Source organism: Mytilus californianus, unplaced genomic scaffold (assembly GCF_021869535.1).
Source record: "Mytilus californianus isolate M0D057914Y unplaced genomic scaffold, xbMytCali1.0.p SCAF_3, whole genome shotgun sequence".
Lineage (NCBI taxonomy): Eukaryota > Metazoa > Mollusca > Bivalvia > Mytilida > Mytilidae > Mytilus > Mytilus californianus.
Window position 1 is genome coordinate 125,764,373 of NW_026262679.1, and position 19,540 is coordinate 125,783,912.

Here is a 19,540-nt window from a genome sequence, read left to right on the forward strand (position 1 = left end):
TATAAAATGAAATATATATGATTTAGGTATCTTCGGTATGCCAAAGTAAAAATAGTTTGAACATTTGATCATAAAAGTATCTAAACTATTTGGTTCCGTACTGTCATACAGTAGCGAGTGTCCTCAGCTTACACAAGAAACTCTAATTACAGCACATGTATACGAAACCGTACAAAATTATGTCTAAAAAAGACAAATTCTAATTGTTCTTAAATTTTGATGAATGCATTTATTGATGAATTGGAAATGATTTATCATGTACATGTATTTGGTGGATGGAACCAATCACTTCCACACAAACGAAAGAGAAGAGAGATTTTTCGGAAACCGTCTCGCCTTTTGATGCAGTATCTGTAACAGATAAAACAAAAATCAAGTGAAAATGTCTAAATCAATACGTTCAATTTACAGTTAAATACTAAGGTAGGATTTCAAAGGCCATGGCAATATGTATTAAATAGCAACTGTTTTTTCCCCTATATAACCATTCGTCTTAAATTTCAATCGCCATGGTGATGGTTAAACTGTATATAAGTATATTGTGTTCAGAACGCCTATACATTTCCGTTTATGGTGGACCATACGCTCGTTATCAAAGTTGATTTTCGTCATATTTAATGAAACGCATGCTGTCAACAGAACAGCTATCATTACAAGGAAGCCTCGCAATCAATATTTGTGCTAGTATATTAAGACTGTTTATCACAAAAAATCACAATCGGAATCAAAATACACGTCGAAAATGACATAAACGGATGCGTAACCCCAATTCCTGTCTGTTTTAGATAATAGTTTTTATTCGGAGAAGAAGAAGATCTCAGTGAGGAATATTCTGGATTAAGGTTGGTGATGTATTTTTAGTTCTTTTTAATACAATTATTTCATTATACAATCAATAGATAATTTTATCACGATCATATATTTATTAATTGAACATGCAAATAGTGTATGCATGTTTATTGCTTCGAAAAATAAATAATTAAGAGAGAGGGGAATCGACGTCATTTCATTTAATAAATTCAATGATCATAATGAAAGGTTTTCTGTTTTTAAGAATTAGAATGAAAATGAAAGTACTATAGTGACATTATAGTATTTACATGGTATAAACCAATGATACAAAACCTTATACTGAATGAATGAATATTTTAATATTAAAGTGCAACCTGAATTATAACAAACACTTATATTCAAATATACAAGTGATTTTCAGCTACCCAAATAGACTTATGATGCACTGTCATTATATGATACATATTATGTTTCAATTATTGAAAATAAAAAATAAATAAATAAATAGATATAGTTCAAATTTAAACGAAAATATAGTAAGGCACGATATACTAATACATATTGTGATAAAACACTATGTATAGAATTATTTATTGTATTCACATTTGACATTGTGTTTCTAAAAAACAGAATAGTTTTTACATGTGTACTTATTGGAACAATATAAAAAAAAAAACAATTATTTTTTTCCGTTTTTGTTAAAAGTAGACTTTAATCAAAACGGAAAACGATTATTAAAAAATCTCTAAAATCTAACATCCGTATTTTATAGCTTTTGATTACTCTAATCAATATTAACTGTCATGGTATATTTGTATGTGTATATACATTTGTACGATTATATAATGCATAACGAATGAACATATTCCTTTGTCCTCTTTTGCTGACAAAGAGAGGCGGAAGATATCAAACGGATAGCCAAACTCATTAGACGAAAAACAAACTGACGATGCCATGGCAAAAAACGAACTGACAATGTCATGGCAAAAAACAAACTATCAATATCATTGCAAAAAACAAACTATCAATATCATGGCAAAAAACAAACTATCAATATCATGGCAAAAAACAAACTATCAATATCATGGCAAAAAACAAACTATCAATATCATGGCAAAAAACAAACTATCAATATCATGGCAAAAAACGAAAAACGACCAAAAGACAAACAGCATTCTACAAAACACAACATAGAAAACTAAAGACTGAAATGTCAAATGATTTTAAAATTATTTAACTTTGTTGAGTTTTTTTAATTTCTCTCTATGTAACATTTTATAGTTTTATCTCATAGTTGTAAAGAAAATGTTGCTATATATTCAAGATATTAATATATGTCTATTTTCATAGCACAGTTTTGATTTTCTTTGAAATTCCTTTGAAAAGGTTCAGGATATGGAACGAATTCACACGAGAAAAAAAAACCATTATGATATACTCAGACAAAACATTATGAAATTAAAAAAATAGGTCTTATTCAAGCCGCCAGTTACAGGACCAACAATAAACAAGAGAACCCATAATGTGCTGTAAAAATTGTTTCCCTTAGTGGGCAAGTATTTTCATACAAGTTGTATTGCAAAGTTTTTAACGTTAAAACACATTTCACCTAGTAAGATTTTCTATGAAACTTGAAGTACAAGTCTTTGATTTTTTCAAGTAAGTGTGCATGCTTGTTTCTTAAAAATAAATATTTATCACATTTTATGAGAACAATATGCGACAAATAGTTGCATCTTTTAATTGCATTCTTGTCCCTATAATGTTATGAATAAAAGTGTATAACCAACTCAGTAAAGATCCGTCTAAATTTTATTTAATAGAAAAATTCAATAACACATACCATTCCTTGATATTAGCTTTAAATCATCAAGAACTCTCTAATCAGACTGCGGAAATTTACCCCAGGGAACTGACTTTAGATAAATCTAATATGAAGAGAAACTATTGTCCCCTTCATGATTTAGATACATTTATTTATTTCAGTTCACACGGGATATTCCACACTAAACTTATAGTATGGTAAATTTTCCTTTTGTTTGCACCGATGTTCCATTGACTACTTCTGACGGTGTGTATATTTCCCAACTCGTTCTCTAAGCCAATGTCTGAAGTGACGTTCAGATAGCAATGAACGTAATCTTTGTATAACTGGTATATATTTAGGTAAGGATTTCGTTATCACAAATGTCTTAAATATTCCACATAACTCTTTCATAGATTTAACAGTTCGGTTTGACATTTTGGCTGTATATTATTATAAACGGGATTTCACATGCTAATATTTAGGATATTATTAGTAACATAGTGTGGTAGTGACCTAATACGATATATATGGGGGCAGTAAATTCCATATGGGGTGAGAGCGAAGCTCGAAGCTTGAATTTGTCTTACCGACTATCTTAACATTTGGCATCTAGACTAGTGGCCTATCAAAGTGATCAAGTCTTCAATATAAAGAGCCTACTTCTATTGGCATATAAAAAAATAAATGCCAACAATAACAACTTGTGAGCTTTTAATGTGTTTTCTGCATTTGTGTCAATCGTTAATCATCAATTTCTTTGTTTGTAGAAACGTTTTTGATTTTTCATCAACGCCGTATTGTTTTTATAAAGGGACGTAACACCACTACTAACCGTGTATTAGAATAAGCCCCGCCTACTAACCACATATGAAATATGCACTGTATCAACGCGGTAGATTTTAACCAATGATATTTCTAGAAATGTATAAGAGGTAAAATATGCTATGTATTTAGCTTGTAAATTAAAACCCGATCAATGTACATTTATTGGTCCATTAAATTTGCATTAACTTATTCTGGACGATTATCTATTTACCGTTGTTGTAAGATCTTTGAATATTATCTGTATCGGTACTTGTATTGATTTCATTTTTAATAATTTAACACTTAACTAAATATGTATTACTACCCAGATAACAACAATTATGGTCGTGCATTCTCTCGATACGTATATCTTAGCATTGCACAATGTCATGATTTTGTCAAGCTGCTGATGACGTCTTTACACTTAACTCGTTCAAGGCGTACAGATTGATATTTTGGTCTTAGGAAATGATTTATTTATCAGTTGAAACTGGGCTATGAACTAGCGTTCACTAACTGCGACTTTTCTTAGATCGGTACTATGTGTCTTTTGTCCTAATGTTATTTTTTATTTGTGCTTAGTGCCGATTTGACGAGTCAAGCCCTTTTCAACTGATTTCTACAGTGTGATCTTTTGTTATATTGTCACACCACTGCCTAAGAAAGGGAGAGTAGAGCGCTCATAAACATGTTTAACCATGCCACAATCTATATATGTAATTTTTAAGCCACGAGCCTGTAGTACAAAGGTTATGGTTGTTTTATCTCTACCGTAATTGTTTTCTTTTACAACGTATTGTTGAAGTATAAATCAGGCCATTGGTTTTCTCTTTTCAATTGATTCACTCTGTATCACCCATGAGCCTTTTATGGCTTACTAACATAATGCGGTTTGCTCATTGTTGAAGGTAGAACAATGACCTGTAATTGCTTACATCACTATCCTTTAATCTTTACTGGATAGTGGTAATCGTATTAAATCTCCTTATTTTCATATAATTTTCAAATATAAGGTCGGTTGCCTTTATAAGTAGCTTGTTTAATTTACCTGCAATTCATAATAATCACAATATCCTTTTATACAGTCATATTATCTCTTTTTCTCTACAGTGAATCATATTTTAATGACACATTAGTAAATCATGTTTACATTATTTCAAATGACACACAGTAATTCAATCTAGGTGGACATATTTAATGATTAATAAACTTGAATATATGTCCTTATGGCACTAAGCCCTACTCATACCCGATCAAAATTTTACAATTTCATTTACATTGAACCGCGAAATCTGGATCGAAACCCTAGTTTGGCATATATTTGAAATGAAAAGTTATAATGAAGACATACACGAAGTTTCATTTTGACGTGACCATAACTTTATGCTAAGCTACCGTAGACAAAAACGGACTGACGGTGGCCCATTACCGAATAAAGCAATATGCCACCAAATTACAATTTATCTACCCGATAGTTATACGGTTGTAATAGCTGAATTACTACCTAAATTGTAGCAACAATTTTTGTAATAAATCTAACTACATTCAAACAGATTATATAGAATGAATTTCATAACAGTGTGGACATGGACACCTGATATTTAAATGATATCGTGTCGGTCACTGGCTGTCGACAACAAAGACTTCACGCAATTAAGTATGTCTCTCAATGGGGATATAATAATTACTATTTTATTCATATCCATTCGTAAAATAATTTTTTTTTGGCATGAAAGTTTATCGAAATTTGTTTTGTATATATTTATATACTCACAGCAAAAAGTTCCTTTTGAAAGAATGAGTACAGTCAGTGGTGATATCACCAAGTAATCGAGAGAAAAAAAGTGAGAAAAATTCTTTTCTGGCAATAAGTGAAAAATATTAGTAGTGTGTCAGGTAGAGACAAGTAGTCCATCATGTATTGCAAATCATTCAATGGAATGGTCAATCGCCAAAATTTATAATCAAACGCTCATACATTGCATTTACAGGGGCATAAATATGATAAATGATACATGTCCGTATAAGGAAATGTGCCCGACCTGTTAAATGCAGCTGTTCTGTTGATTTGAAAAACGAATGGACGGATCACAGCGATTTAATTAGAATTGTACTTATTTTTTCTAAACTTGTTTTTCAGTTTCTATCCATGAATTAAATATGTTCACAATACCTTTTATACCAGAATAATTAAACGAGTGCACCAAGTTTAAAGGTTATTATTACACTGTTACTGTTGACATAATAACCTGTACATTATCTCGTGTTACAGTTGACCAGTTCAGTCTTGTTCACATGATTTATTATTCCAAAACAGATGTATTGTGAACATATCATTAAATTCATGGATACATATTGAATAGATATAGGAAGATGTGGTATGAGTGCCAATGAGACAACTCTCCATTCAAGTTACAATTTATAAAAGTAAACCATTATAGGTCAAGGTACGGCCTTCAACACGGAGCATTGGCTCACACCGAACAGCAAGCTATAAAGGGCCCCAAAAATTACTAGTGTAAAACCATTCAAACGGAAAAACCAACGGTCTATTCTATATAAAAACGAGAAACGAGAAACACGTATGAACTACATAAACAGACGACAACTACTGTAATCAGATTCCTGACTTAGGACAGGTGCAAACATTTGCAGCGGAATTTTTAATGGTACCAAACCTTCTCCCTTTTCTGAAACAATAGTATAACATCACAACATAGAAAAACACTATAAAATATCGATTGGAAGGCTTAACTCAATCAAAAAACGTAAATTAACACACAATGAACGAATAAATTTGACCTGTGACACCTGAATGCAAATACACAGTTAAAAAAAAAATTACAAGGGATAAAAATTTGAAGTCAAAAGTAAATAAACAGGTTTAAACAAAGTTAAAGTATGATATCACTGTGAAATTTCAAACATTTTTTAGAAAATCACCACTTTTGAAGAAACCTGCGTCATATTATACACAGGTAAATGAAAATAATTTTGTTGTTAAGTATACTTCTTCTTCTGTGTGTATAAAATCTTCCGTTTAGGAATACCAAGAAATTTCTTTAATATCAATAAAACTAATCTAACACTTGGTACATATGGGGTGAATATCAACAATAAAAATATACATTTAGTGCTAGATAAAACTTCCTGTACAGGTCCAAGAACAGCATCTAAGGAAAAATGAAATAATTTTGATGTTCATAGTACGAAGAAGTGAAAATTTGTAGTAAATTAAATACCAAATAATCAAAGCTGGTATATAGACAAGATCCATGTTAACATTAAATAACAAAAAAGCATTACAAATAGTATCAACAGGTCAAATTAAAAAGAAAGTACGATTAGAGAGTACTCGCAGTTACTGAAACACAGAAACCGAAAAAGAAGTGAGTACAATTTCAAATTGTAAGGGGGCGACCATTCCTGATTCAGTTAAAATAAGAAGGGGGTGGCTATGCAAGAGGCATGAAATCAGCATGAATAAAATTGTAAATAAACGTTTATGCAGAATTGTCCCAAATATGCGTCCTGAAATAACAAAAAACAAATAGGTGAGTAAGATCAAATTCATTGAAATTACCTGCTTAATTTGTAGTAAAAGAATATAGATCCAGTAAATTTTGTTATACGTGATCAGGTATAACAAAATCTAAAATAAATATCAATGTTTCCACAAAAGCTATTCTGACTCTCATCAACGTAAATTTTGAACACAAGACCGTATTCATATGCTTCTTGATATTTTCACGAGTTATTTTTGTTAGAATGATATTTAAATGTTCACGAAAATCTGATCGTTGGCGTCTTCGATGGGAATTCAATTTTTTTCCGTGCAAAAAGTTATGCAGCCCAGAGGACTAAAAAATTATTTTTTATGAAGGTCCGGATATCTTATTACCAACAAAAATAATTTTAGTATGAAAGTTTATCGTAGGTTAATCTATATCAACTCGTACGAATAAATGATTTCTTATTTTTTAAGGAGCCACAGAACGTTGGTGCAAGAAAAAACATAACATTTTTTTTCTCGATTACTTGGTGATATCACTTCTGAATATACTCATTCTGTCAAAAGAAACTTTTTGTTGTGAGTATATAAATATATTTAAAACAAATTCCTATAAACTTTCATGCAAACATTTTAATTTTTTGAATGGACATGTGTAAAGGTAGTAATTATATATGTCCCTATTATGAGGTCCCTGACATTCTGTAATTGCGTAAAGTCTTTATTGTCGACAGCCAGTGATACACTCGATAACATTTAATTACCATGTGTCAATGTCCACGCTGTTATGAAATTCATTCTTAGTATGGGTGTGTGTGTGTGTGTTAAAATGTCAATATCAATTAATAAAACGTTAGACTATAACGCTTCTTCAACTGCAATTTTATAGATATGACTATATAAAAAAAAGTCGAAGTGGTATGATTGCCAATGAGACAGCTAGCCACCAGAATTCAAATGATGTGGATATTAGCTATTATAGGTTACCGTAGGCCTTCAACAATGAGAAAAATCAATACCAAATAGTCGGCTATAAAAAGTAAAACAACAAAAATACCTAACTCCAAGAAAAATGCAAAAAGGAAAGTCCCTTAACAATTGGCAAAATCAAAAGCTCAAACGCATCAAACGGATGGAAAACAACTGTCATATTCCTGACTTGGTACAGGCATTTTCTTATGTAGAAAATGGTGGATTAAAAGATAATGGTGGATTAAAATATTTCAACCGAGAAAACTAACAGCTTGATTTATAAACACTTATGAAAAACAAACTTGACGGACATGAACCAACGACAACCACTGAACAACAGGCTTCTGACTTGGAACAGGCACACAAAGAATGTGGCGGGGTTAATCATGTCTGTGAAGGCTCAATCCTCCCCTAACCTGGGACAGTGGTGTAATATCTTAACATAAGAACAAACTGTACGTTTTACTTACAATTGGCTTACATAAATAAATTGGTACAAAAGAAAAAAAGTAACATAAAAACAGTAGACAAAAAGCACCGATATAAGAGTACTTTTAGTTACTGAAAGCTCAATCGTTCAAAGATATTTACAATTAATGAATAAATCATGATCTAACAGACTAAACTATTAATCAGTTCACATCCAATATATTTAGTGTACGAACGTACTAAATAGTCCGAAAAACGCACAACCTTATGAAATGCCAAACTATAAGTTAACAGTATCGACAGGATGAAGGATCAAGATGTCTCATATGTACATATATAGTAATATGTTGTTTGTGCTGTATTAAGACCCCTCTACCAATTTTTTATCCAACGCAATCATAGGTTTGAACGTTGTTTTCAATTTAGACTTGCATATATAGTAATATCTATGTAGTTATGTTTTAATTTTCAAAAATATATTGAATATATTTGTGGTTTATACATATGTTTAATCTAATCAGTTTCAGCTAGTATCCTGTGGATTTATAACATAAAGATTCGAAAAATAATTCCAAAGGGTTTTTTTAATTTGACTTAGACCGATTTTTAAAAGGATCTGTATCTACGGTACAGATGGATTTTTTGTATAATGTGCTCTTCAATACAATAATGTAGACTGATCGACATGTAACAAAGAATTTCGCTCAATCCGATGCTGGGGGACCTGCAATCATGATCATTTTTGCTCCATATTAAACCTCACTGTGATCACTTTGAGGTCAGCAGTAACGATAAAAGCGCTATTCGTTTGCTTTGGGTTGTTTTCATGCGCACGTAGTGATTTCCCATAAAGTTATTTTCAAAGAAACAATCACAATCTTCGTGCACTTACTTTAAGTTCTAGATATAAGTTAATAATGGAAAAGAATGAATATGTGATCATATTAATTCATCCTCATGTACTTATATTGAAAACTTATAAATATAAAAAATAGCTTTTATCAGTTGTTGTTTCTTGACTGATATGATTTTCGTTTTTATTACTTAAAGTTAGGTGGCGAGATTTTTTACTAATATTTTGTACTTTACTTGTATGGTATAAATAAATAAAACTACAAAAAAAAACTTAGTAAGACGAGAAAAGAAAAAAAAAACCTGAAATACTGAGTCTGATGTCTGTAAATCCGTTCATTTTACAACAGTTTATGCTTTGAAATAAATATCGTTGACTATTCCTATTGAATAAAAGATGTTAGAAAATAAAGATGAATTAATGCTTTTAGAATCAAATAAAAATATTTTTACAAGATCAAAGTACTAAAACCATTGTCGTGACGTCAGCCTATTCATTTCTGAGGTGTTTTTTTCCCTACAAACAACACTTTTTAAATCTGCTGCTAAAATAGATTTTATATATATATTTCACTATACAAAATCATATTAAATATTTTTCTTTGTATGCGTTATTTGAATTTTTGGATTGGCTAATTTTGATAATGGACTTTCCGTTTTGAATTTTCCTTGGTGATCGGTATTTTTGTTATTTTACTTTTTACTGACTTCTGTTCACTAATCGAATTAATTTAAACCTTTATAATTTTTATTTACCGTCACTGGGAATCGAACCCGTCCGTGAAATCTGTTATGTACTTTATGTACTTTGTACTTTATTTGAGCTTTTTAACTTTTTTGTATTCTAGTGTCACTGATGAGTCTTTAGTAGACGAAACGCACGTCTGGCGTACACAATGTTAATCCTGGTATCTATGATGAGTGTATGTATGACTGATATCAAATACCTCGACGAAACTACAAACTGTTTGCAATTAAGATGTCTATGTTATATATATATTAATATTAAAACAAATTAATTAAGATACGATACACAATGGAACAATGGACACATATGGCTTGCACTTTTGTATAATATGAATAATCGACATTATTATGATTTAAGTTGGTAGCCGCAAAGTTTAGATGAATGAGCTGTAGAGTAAACGTTGCAATTCAAAATCTGTCGATGTAAGTTCGATTCCCTTTCTTCTCTTTTTTCCATCTTTTTTTGTTTTTTCCTTTTTCCTATTTTGCGTGTTATTGTTGACACTTATGCAATGAGGACTATTTTTCCCTTTTCTATTGGTTTATAGTGGAAATCGTGATGTGGCTCGTATAAGGTTTCTTCCTAGAAACTCGGTAACATATGTTTATATGTACTTCAAAATTATTTCGAATATGCCTTATTTTGTAAATAACGAATATTATTCAGATTCATAATAATTCAATTGAAAGTTCAGTACAGTTTACTAAAAATGCATGCGATTTTGTTTTATTATTTTCTATTATTTATATTCACTACCTCTAAATAATGGTAGTGTCTTGAGAATCGTTCAAAATAATGAGGTGGTTATTTGAGCACACTGATAATAGGGTTGATGCACAATTATGGAACGCCTCAGCTGTCTTATGTGGAACTCTGATATTACTTTATGTTGTTTTATTATTACTTGATGATATTTTGTCTTTACTTAATATGGTTTTGACATTACGTAATGATGTTTTGATATAACTCAATATGGAATATAGTCATTACTTAATGATATTTCGATATTACACGATATGGTTTCGTATTGACTTGATATAGTTTTGTCATTACTCAATATGGTTTTGCCATTACTCGATGTGGTTTCACCATTATTTAATGTGGTTGTGTCATTAGTCAATGTGGTTTTAACATTACTTGATGTGAATGTGGCTTAACGTTATGTAGTTGTTTCATTACATGATCATGTGGTTTTGTTATTTTGTAATGATGATTTGCCTATTCTTTATATGGTTTTAACATTACGTAATGATGTTTCAAAATTTAACGATTTTATACTACATGATGTGTTTGTTTCATTATTTGATGTGGTCCTGTCATTCTTTGATGTGGTTATCCCATTACTTGATGAGGTAAAATCACGTGACCAATTCGCAAAAAACCTGTTCTATTTTTAGATAGATTTCCATGTTGTATGTGACTTGGATTGTCACGGAATAGAAGTTCCTTCATAATATAAGTTCCAAATGGAAACAATATTCTGGAATATTATTTCCACTGGAATAAATATTACAGTAAATGTTCCTAACGGAATAAATGGTATAGAATATTTGTTCCAACAGGAACAGATATTATTATCATTGTTTATAACAAAGTTTCCAGTGGAACTTCTGTTAGGCGGAACAAATATACGTTGACAGGATGAGTGCGGCCATCCATCGAATTAGAGTTCAAATTAAAGTTAGGGTTACTGTTTGAGTAGAACTTTGAGTTAGTCTCCGATTCCGAATTCAAGTCATTATTAGAATTAAAGTTTTAGTTAGCATTGAGTTTCGAGTTGGACTTCAAGTTTGAGTCACATTTAAAGGTAGAGTTCTAGTTACACCATTAAATTTGAGTCACTTTTTGAGTTTGAGTGAGATTCGAATTTAAGTCTCATTTAGATTAATTAAGATTTTGAGTTGAAATTCGTGCTATCTTATATGAGTTCGTCGTAATTAAATTTTCTATCGCGGAACAAGGACTTTTGCTCGGGATTCCGAAAAGAGGGCTCCGGGGTATGCGTACAAAAGATAAACAATGTTACAAAACGCAACATAGAAGTTGAAATAAAGTTAGATGTGGTGTGATTGACAATGAGACAACTATCCACCAGAGTTTAAATGCAGTGGATGTAAGAAATCATATATAGGCAACCATACAGCCTTCAACACACCATATAGTCGGCTATAAAAGGCCACCATGCACCATGTGAAAAATTCAAACGAAAAAACAAACGGTCTTATTTATATTTAAACAATCTACAAAAAAAAATGACACACATTTAAACAACGACAACAATTGAACTTCGTGCTCCTGACTTGGGGCAGGTACATAAAGAAAGTGCACGTGGAGGAGTTTAACATGTATGTGAGCGCTAAATCCTAACCTTGCATCGGACTGTTACACTTGTGTAACAGCACAACACGAGAAAAAAATGTAAACTAGACAAAGTGATGCCCCGCACTCAACTCATTTAACCGCTTATACCCCAAACATGACAAAAAAAAAGTTCAATTATCTCCCAAAAGAGCAAAAGATAATAAAAATAAAAACCCTGACCACATGCACACCTTCAATATATGTACAAACAGCCAGCAGAGCAAAAACTTCCTAGCATTCAAACTGTAGGAAGAGTTATCTGGAAACGCTCTTCTTATGCAAGTAAATTTCCCAAAAAATTACAAAGTTCAATTATCTCCCAAAAGAGCAAATATTGATAAAAATTAAACCCTGACCACATGCACACCTTCAATATATGTACAAACAGACAGTAAAGAGAAAACTTCCTAGGATTCAAACGGTAGGAGGAGTTATGCGGAATAACTATATACCCATAATGGGACGGACAGACGGACGGACGGACGGACAGGGGTAAAACAATATCCCCCCCAACTTTCAGTTGCGGTGGCATACAAAACAGTTTCATTTGGCTGACTCAATAGATCGGTATGACTGGGTAATATAAATCCATCGGGGTGATCTCGGATGCTCCAGAAAGGCACCCGCCGTGTTATTCGAGAAAGTACAAACCCAGTGATTTGGTTTTATTTGGTAGTTCAAATTCAAGAAAAAGATGTCATGTCTCTTCACAAAGTCGGACTAGAGTCAAGCTCAACAGGGTCTTCTTTCCCCGCTGATTCTGCCAAGCCCGTTCCCTTGGCTGTGGTTTCGCTAGATAGTAGATAGGGACAGTGGGAACGGTATTATGGTTACGACCACTGGAACATGTCCGTCGTCACAGGTGAAACAGATATTCCAAAAAGTTTATTTTTCAATTAGTGCGAGGTAGATCAGGGAATTCAATTGATTACAAATAAAAGATTGATATTTGTATGAGTTCAAATGATCATTTACGCTAAAAAAAAATCGGAGAATTCTTATTTTATAGTATTGATGCTTTGTCGCTAAGTCCGAGCCCCCTTCCCCCGTTTCCCTGTAACTTTAGTGTGAGTTGATTTGAAGCGCTTCATTTGTTAACATTAAAGTTCAAGTCGTTTGATTTGTGTCGAGCCTGCGACATCACTGTAGCGGCAGTGAGACCCAACAAATCTATATTTCGTCGTCGATAGTGGCGTCGGCGTCTCCATCTCAATTCTTTTTTTATTTCTATTGAGTTTAACCTTTCATTATACATGTTACTAAACACGTATGCCATTATAATTTTGTACTTTTAGAATATCATACTGTATTTGTTTACCTCAACTATTGTATCTGTATTTATATTGTATGTTTCTCTGTAAACTTGTAATTAGTTTTTAGAGAATAAAGTATCTATCCATCTATCTATCTATCTATCTTTCTATCTATAGATCGTTAGGTTTCTAGTTTTTTACATTTTTCATTTCGGGACCTTTTATAGCTTACTATAGGGTATGGGTTTTGCTTATTGTTGAAAACCATACAGTTTGTTTTAGTCAAATAAAACCGAATTAAACTGTTTTGACATGATAAATTTGTAAACCTCCATGAAGTGTTTTAAAACTTGTATAGGAGTATAGGAGTTATTCTTCAATTTTAAGAAAAAGCATCTACAGAAAAACATTTTTTTTTATTTTGTTTTTACCGATAAATGTATAGATAAATGTACAGCCGATCAACATGACGCTTTTACACTTACAGCAGCAATATCAGGCGAGACATAGGGTTCCGTGGAATATTTTACAAATTTATTACAAAAATACTGCTTCCGTGTGAGAACTTAGGATAAAAACAACAAGACAAAGTGGTTTGGGGATATCCCAATTATGTAAGAAATACTGTAAACTTTTTAATACTTTTTTTCTTATTATTGTCTGCCGGTTACCTTTTTCATGCTAAATAACCATGAACAACCAAACGTGCTTTAATTTGAACTTTAACTCAATGGATAGCGATACCCATCCAAAGCACATTAAACAAATGATATATTGAAATCTGTTTAAAAATAGAACATATTTTTTTCCGAATTGGTCACGTGGTTTTACCTCATCAAGTAATGGGATAACCACATCAAAGAATGACAGGACCACATCAAATAATGAAACAAACACATCATGTAGTGTAAAATCGTCAAATTTTGAAATATCATTACGTAATGTTAAAACCATATAAAGAATAGGCAAATCATCATTACAAAATAACAAAACCACATCATGTAATGAAACAACTACATAACGTTAAGTCACATTCACATCAAGTAATGTTAAAACCACATTGACTAATGACACAACCACATTAAATAATGGTGAAACCTCATCGAGTAATGACAAAACCATATTGAGTAATGACAAAACTATATCAAGTCAATACGAAACCATATCGTGTAATATCGAAATATCATTAAGTAATGACTATTCCATATTGAGTTATATCAAAACATCATTACGTAATGTCAAAACCATATTAAGTAAAGACAAAATATCATCAAGTAATAATAAAACAACATAAAGTAATATCAGAGTTCCACATAAGACAGCTGAGGCGTTCCATACACAATAACTTCTTATATTTGATAACAAATAAGATATTTGTGTTGTTGCACTTTTTGAAATTTAGAATGATTCAATATTGACCGAGTTGTGCCCGTTTTTGGTGTATTCCTTTTATTTTCTGTCATCATACGTAATTGGGCGGTATTATTTCTTTTTTGTTGATGAATTAGTCATTCAGAGTTCGTTGAACTCCATCCGTCCAAATATCGAAAAGAATATATATATGTAGCATATCTACTTTCCAGACATACATTCGATTAAAATGTGTGACAAAAATGAAAAAGTGGAGAGTTCACGTTAAAGAGTTATATGAAAATGAATCGTTTTCGCCATTAAAATTCCATTGTCCAAAATGCTGACTTAAAAAATTTGTTGTGAAATGACATGTTTTTGCTGTGAAATGAAAGTAGTAGGGGTCGACGGCTTCTTATTTTGTTTTTGTTTTGTTGTTTAAATCATCTAAGTTTGAGTGAAAAACGTGAAAAAAACCATGGAAACCACAATTGTTCAGTATTATGGTGTATTTCGCACTTTTCACACATTTCCCACCAATTAATTGATCTATTTTATTATTTATGACTAAAAAAAAATAATAAAAAAAAATACAGGTTCGCTGAATTTTTTCTTGGTCCGGTTCAAATTCAAAATTGAAGTTTTTTTACCTAACGTATCATGCAACGCAGAATATGATATTCTTTAGTGCAAACAATTTTGTTTTAAATTTTGTACTTTATTATCGGTTAAATACAAAGCTGAAATAATTTTGTTTATTACAGATTCACACTTGAGGATGTTTTGAAATGCAATATTTCTTGTAAAACTAAAAACTAGAAATGGCTCTAGTGGATGCTGAAGAAACCTACATAGAACTTATCTTTAAGTTTTTTCAAGACAACAATGAAACAGATAATGTAGATTTCACTAGACCTCATGTTCGACCGTCACTTCGGTATGTATATCCCATGTTTATGTTCCTTCATGCGTTAATTGGCATTGCTGGATTTGTTGGAAATGTTGGAATTTTGTTTATCATTGGAAAACACCGTCTATACCGCGACCAAACACATTTCTTTTTGGGCAACATAGCATTTGCTGACATTATTAAATGTGTTGTTGTACTACCAATAACACTTGCAAATCTGCTCATTCACAATTGGATTTTTGGAAGTTTCCTTTGTTTCTTTCTGCCTATGATTCAATGCTTTCCAATACACGCTTCCATGTTGACATATCTTATGATTGCCATTGACAGATATCGCTTTATTGTTACACCATTTAAGACGAGAGCACCTGCTGGACTATGTATCATAGGGGTCTGGGTTGCAGCTGTATGCGTCGTTTTGCCTTATGCGGTTTATATAAAATTTATAGATCTTGGTGCTATTTTAGGATATCGTTTTGAAGGAGTTGGAATCTGTTACGTTAACCAAGAGCGACATATTGAAGAGTACATCCGAGCCATGTTTGTTACATTGTATGCTATGCCTTTAGCTGTTATTGGGTTTCTTTGCGTCAAGGTTTCTGCAGAACTAAAAATGTTAGAAACTCGTCCAATGTACAGCGTCCATTATTCCTCTAATACAAATTCATCTCAAGTAACTTGGCCGGAACAAAATGGTAATGTGAAGAATGATTCATCAACAGCAAGTAATGAATATAAACCTAAACACACATATCAAGGAAACAATAATCAAGACACCGATGATGATATAGATGTTGACAAAGAAAAGAGAACTCAGAACTATATAATAACCATGGTAACGTTATTTGCCATGTGCTGGTGTCCTCTCAATATTCTTATCCTCGTGCAGTATTTCGTTCACGAGAATGGGGACAACACCGGTCATTTTGATATAACATATATAACCTTTACGTGGTTTGGATTTCTGTCAACATGTACAAATCCCGTATTGTTTGCATCATGTCACATGTCAGATTCTACCAAAGATCGATTAAAAGGCTATTTCCGTTTTAGTACAAAAGGGAAACAAAAGGTATGCAACTTTAACTTTAGAAATTTATATACTGTTTAAGTTTTCTATTACATAATTACAATCAATGAATAATGACTGTTTGCAATCTAATTGACATACAGTCACTCGTCTTATTAAAAAGTAAATTCTTCATAATTGGTAAACACTTTTGCATCCCATCGGAACTACATAATGAACAAAGATACTTAAACTTTTAAAAAGGACAATAAGAAAGGTGTGTATTACTTAATTCTATAACGTAGCATCTTGTCGTTGTTTTACAAAATCAATTCCTCTAGTTTGAACTACTGCTGATCTTTCAGGAGTGCCTGACCCATCGTTTTTCTAATGATGCACGTATTACTCAATTTTTCAAATTCTTTGTGCTGTTTTTGGACTGTTATATGTCTTCAGGGCCCTTTTCATGCTGTATTGTCTCTACATTTGTTCCCCTATTGGGAAATATGACAAGAAACATTGCGTAAATATGTCTCTTATATATTAAGACATTTAACTTGTTCTTTTCGACTAGAATAAGGCTGAATGTTACCCCAACTCTGATGAAAATTAAATGATACGGATTTCTTCACAGATGGTCTAAGTTAAACGGTTTCAGGTTTTTCGTATGTTGGACACTCTTGGCTATAAGAACTTAATTATTTATTTAATGAAAAGAATCACTTTATACATTTTGTGTGTCCGAAGCGCTATTCTTGATTTACTTTCATCAAAGTCTAAAAAAATGAAAGCCAAGGATGCACTAGTACCTGAATACATGAGGAGGTATATTAGCTACATCAGGAATATAACAGTTGTTTTCCATTCGTTTGATGTGTTTGAGCTTTTGAGTTTGCAATTTGATAAGGGGCTTTCCGTTTTGAAATTTCCTTGGAGTTCGGTATTTTTGTTATCATTTTCCTTTTTACCAAAAATAACAGAAAAAAACAATTAGAAAATCTATTTGAGGTCAACTTTGGCTGAGGGAGTATAACCATTAATTTTTTTTTTTAATTTCTAAATTTATCAACGGAGACTTCAAAAAAGTATGTTATAAATCATGTCAGTATCGAAGCACATAGTTCTAATATTGTAATTTTCATTATACAGGTAATGTAATCCCGTTCTATTCTAATTCATGTGAGATCTGTGAGAGGAATTTCTCAACAGTTTTCGTAAAAATGGAACAGAATCCTTTTGCATTACTGTAACTTTGGTCTTCATATATTTTATACTTTTGATCGGATTTTTATTTTTCAAAAGAAAAGCAAGTAGCCATCGTTCACAAATGTGAGAATGCATGAATGTTTAAATTATACAGAAAATACAGATATGCTACAAACTAATTCAGAATGTTAATTTTAAAAGATTGTTCCATAAAAAATATATTTTTATTTCATTTTTTCTCATTAATAGATAAAAGGAAGTAAAGCGAGAGAGTATATATCATAAAATTTATTTACTAACACTATGACTAATAAATGACACGCCATAATTCATTTTTTATTGTATCTATGTCTGCTTGATAATAATGGATTTTGAGAACCACTTAAGATGGATTACATAAAGAAACGATGAAACATTATCTGTAGTCTTATTATCCTATAAGAAAGTGAACAATTTGTGTCAACAAACAACCTAACTGTAATTGATAATTAATAAGTGAAACTGTATTAAAGTATCAATGTAAATATATATACATTTTTTACAGCCACCAAGACGTGGAAAACAGGATCCAAGAGAAAGTTTCGAATTTGAACACCGCGTGGAAGGTCAACGTGTTGATAGTGTGTGATAATAGTCAAATACAGGACGGGTTGGAAAATTTAATTTGTATTCTTTGTATTAAGTTAGTGAATTGTTATCTGCATGCGAACCACTGATTTATTTCAGAAAAAAAAACAAATCGATTGTCTGTTATCAAAAGTACTGGTTAAGGTGAATGATGTTAAATGGATAAACGGTTTCTATATTTGACATTAATTTTTTCTGTTAAAATTAACTTTTTTAGCAGCTTTGCTTTTACATTCCATTTCTCAGTAGGTATAAAACCACTAATTCATAGCCCCATTGCTTTCTATGTTAAATTCTGCAATTTCAAGCATAAATGGCTACTTTGTCTTAAGTTCAAATAAAGTAGCAGTTATTTCATCTCAAAACTATACCTTATCCTGACTTGTGCTGAAAAATTCAACATACCTTTAATTGCATATTAGAGCGTACTTGTTCCCGGAAGTTTGATAGTACAAAAACAGGTACTTCTGATCTGAACAACAGGGCAAATGTGCCTCCTATTAAAATTGTATATACTTCTTTATTATTCAAAAGAAATTTTCAACAAGGATTCTACAGTGATCCCAAGTACCCAAGCTTTCATTTGATACCAAAACTACCCAAATATTCCACCTATTGACAAAGATACAGCTATGCGTAGGAACTATTTTGTTTAAAATATGTACTACTTTCTTGTATGTTCTTTCCGACCGGGCCTGAATTAGTGGTTCTATACCTGTACACATATTAAAAAAAAAAGAATGGAACTCTAAATAAAGCAGGATATTTTCAATAAATCTGGTTCGTTATTTGGAAATTCACAAATTGTCCTGTAACCATAGTTTTACAAATATTTATTAACTTGATATTACATTTATCAGCAGGTAAAACAAATAAGAAAAAGGGGGAAAACATACCAAGGGGCAATTA

At 31.6% G+C, this 19,540-nt stretch overlaps 1 protein-coding gene across 1 annotated transcript; it reads left to right on the forward strand.

Annotated features, from left to right (window-relative positions):
- The first annotated feature begins 802 nt into the window (after positions 1-802).
- LOC127736103 (prolactin-releasing peptide receptor-like) lies at positions 803-18,823 on the forward strand. Its single transcript, XM_052246652.1, has 3 exons — positions 803-842; positions 15,644-16,861; positions 18,549-18,823. Exons 2-3 carry the CDS (start codon positions 15,701-15,703, stop codon positions 18,630-18,632), a joined length of 1,245 nt encoding a protein of 414 aa, XP_052102612.1. The 5' UTR covers positions 803-842; positions 15,644-15,700; the 3' UTR covers positions 18,633-18,823.
- Positions 18,824-19,540: the final 717 nt, after the last annotated feature.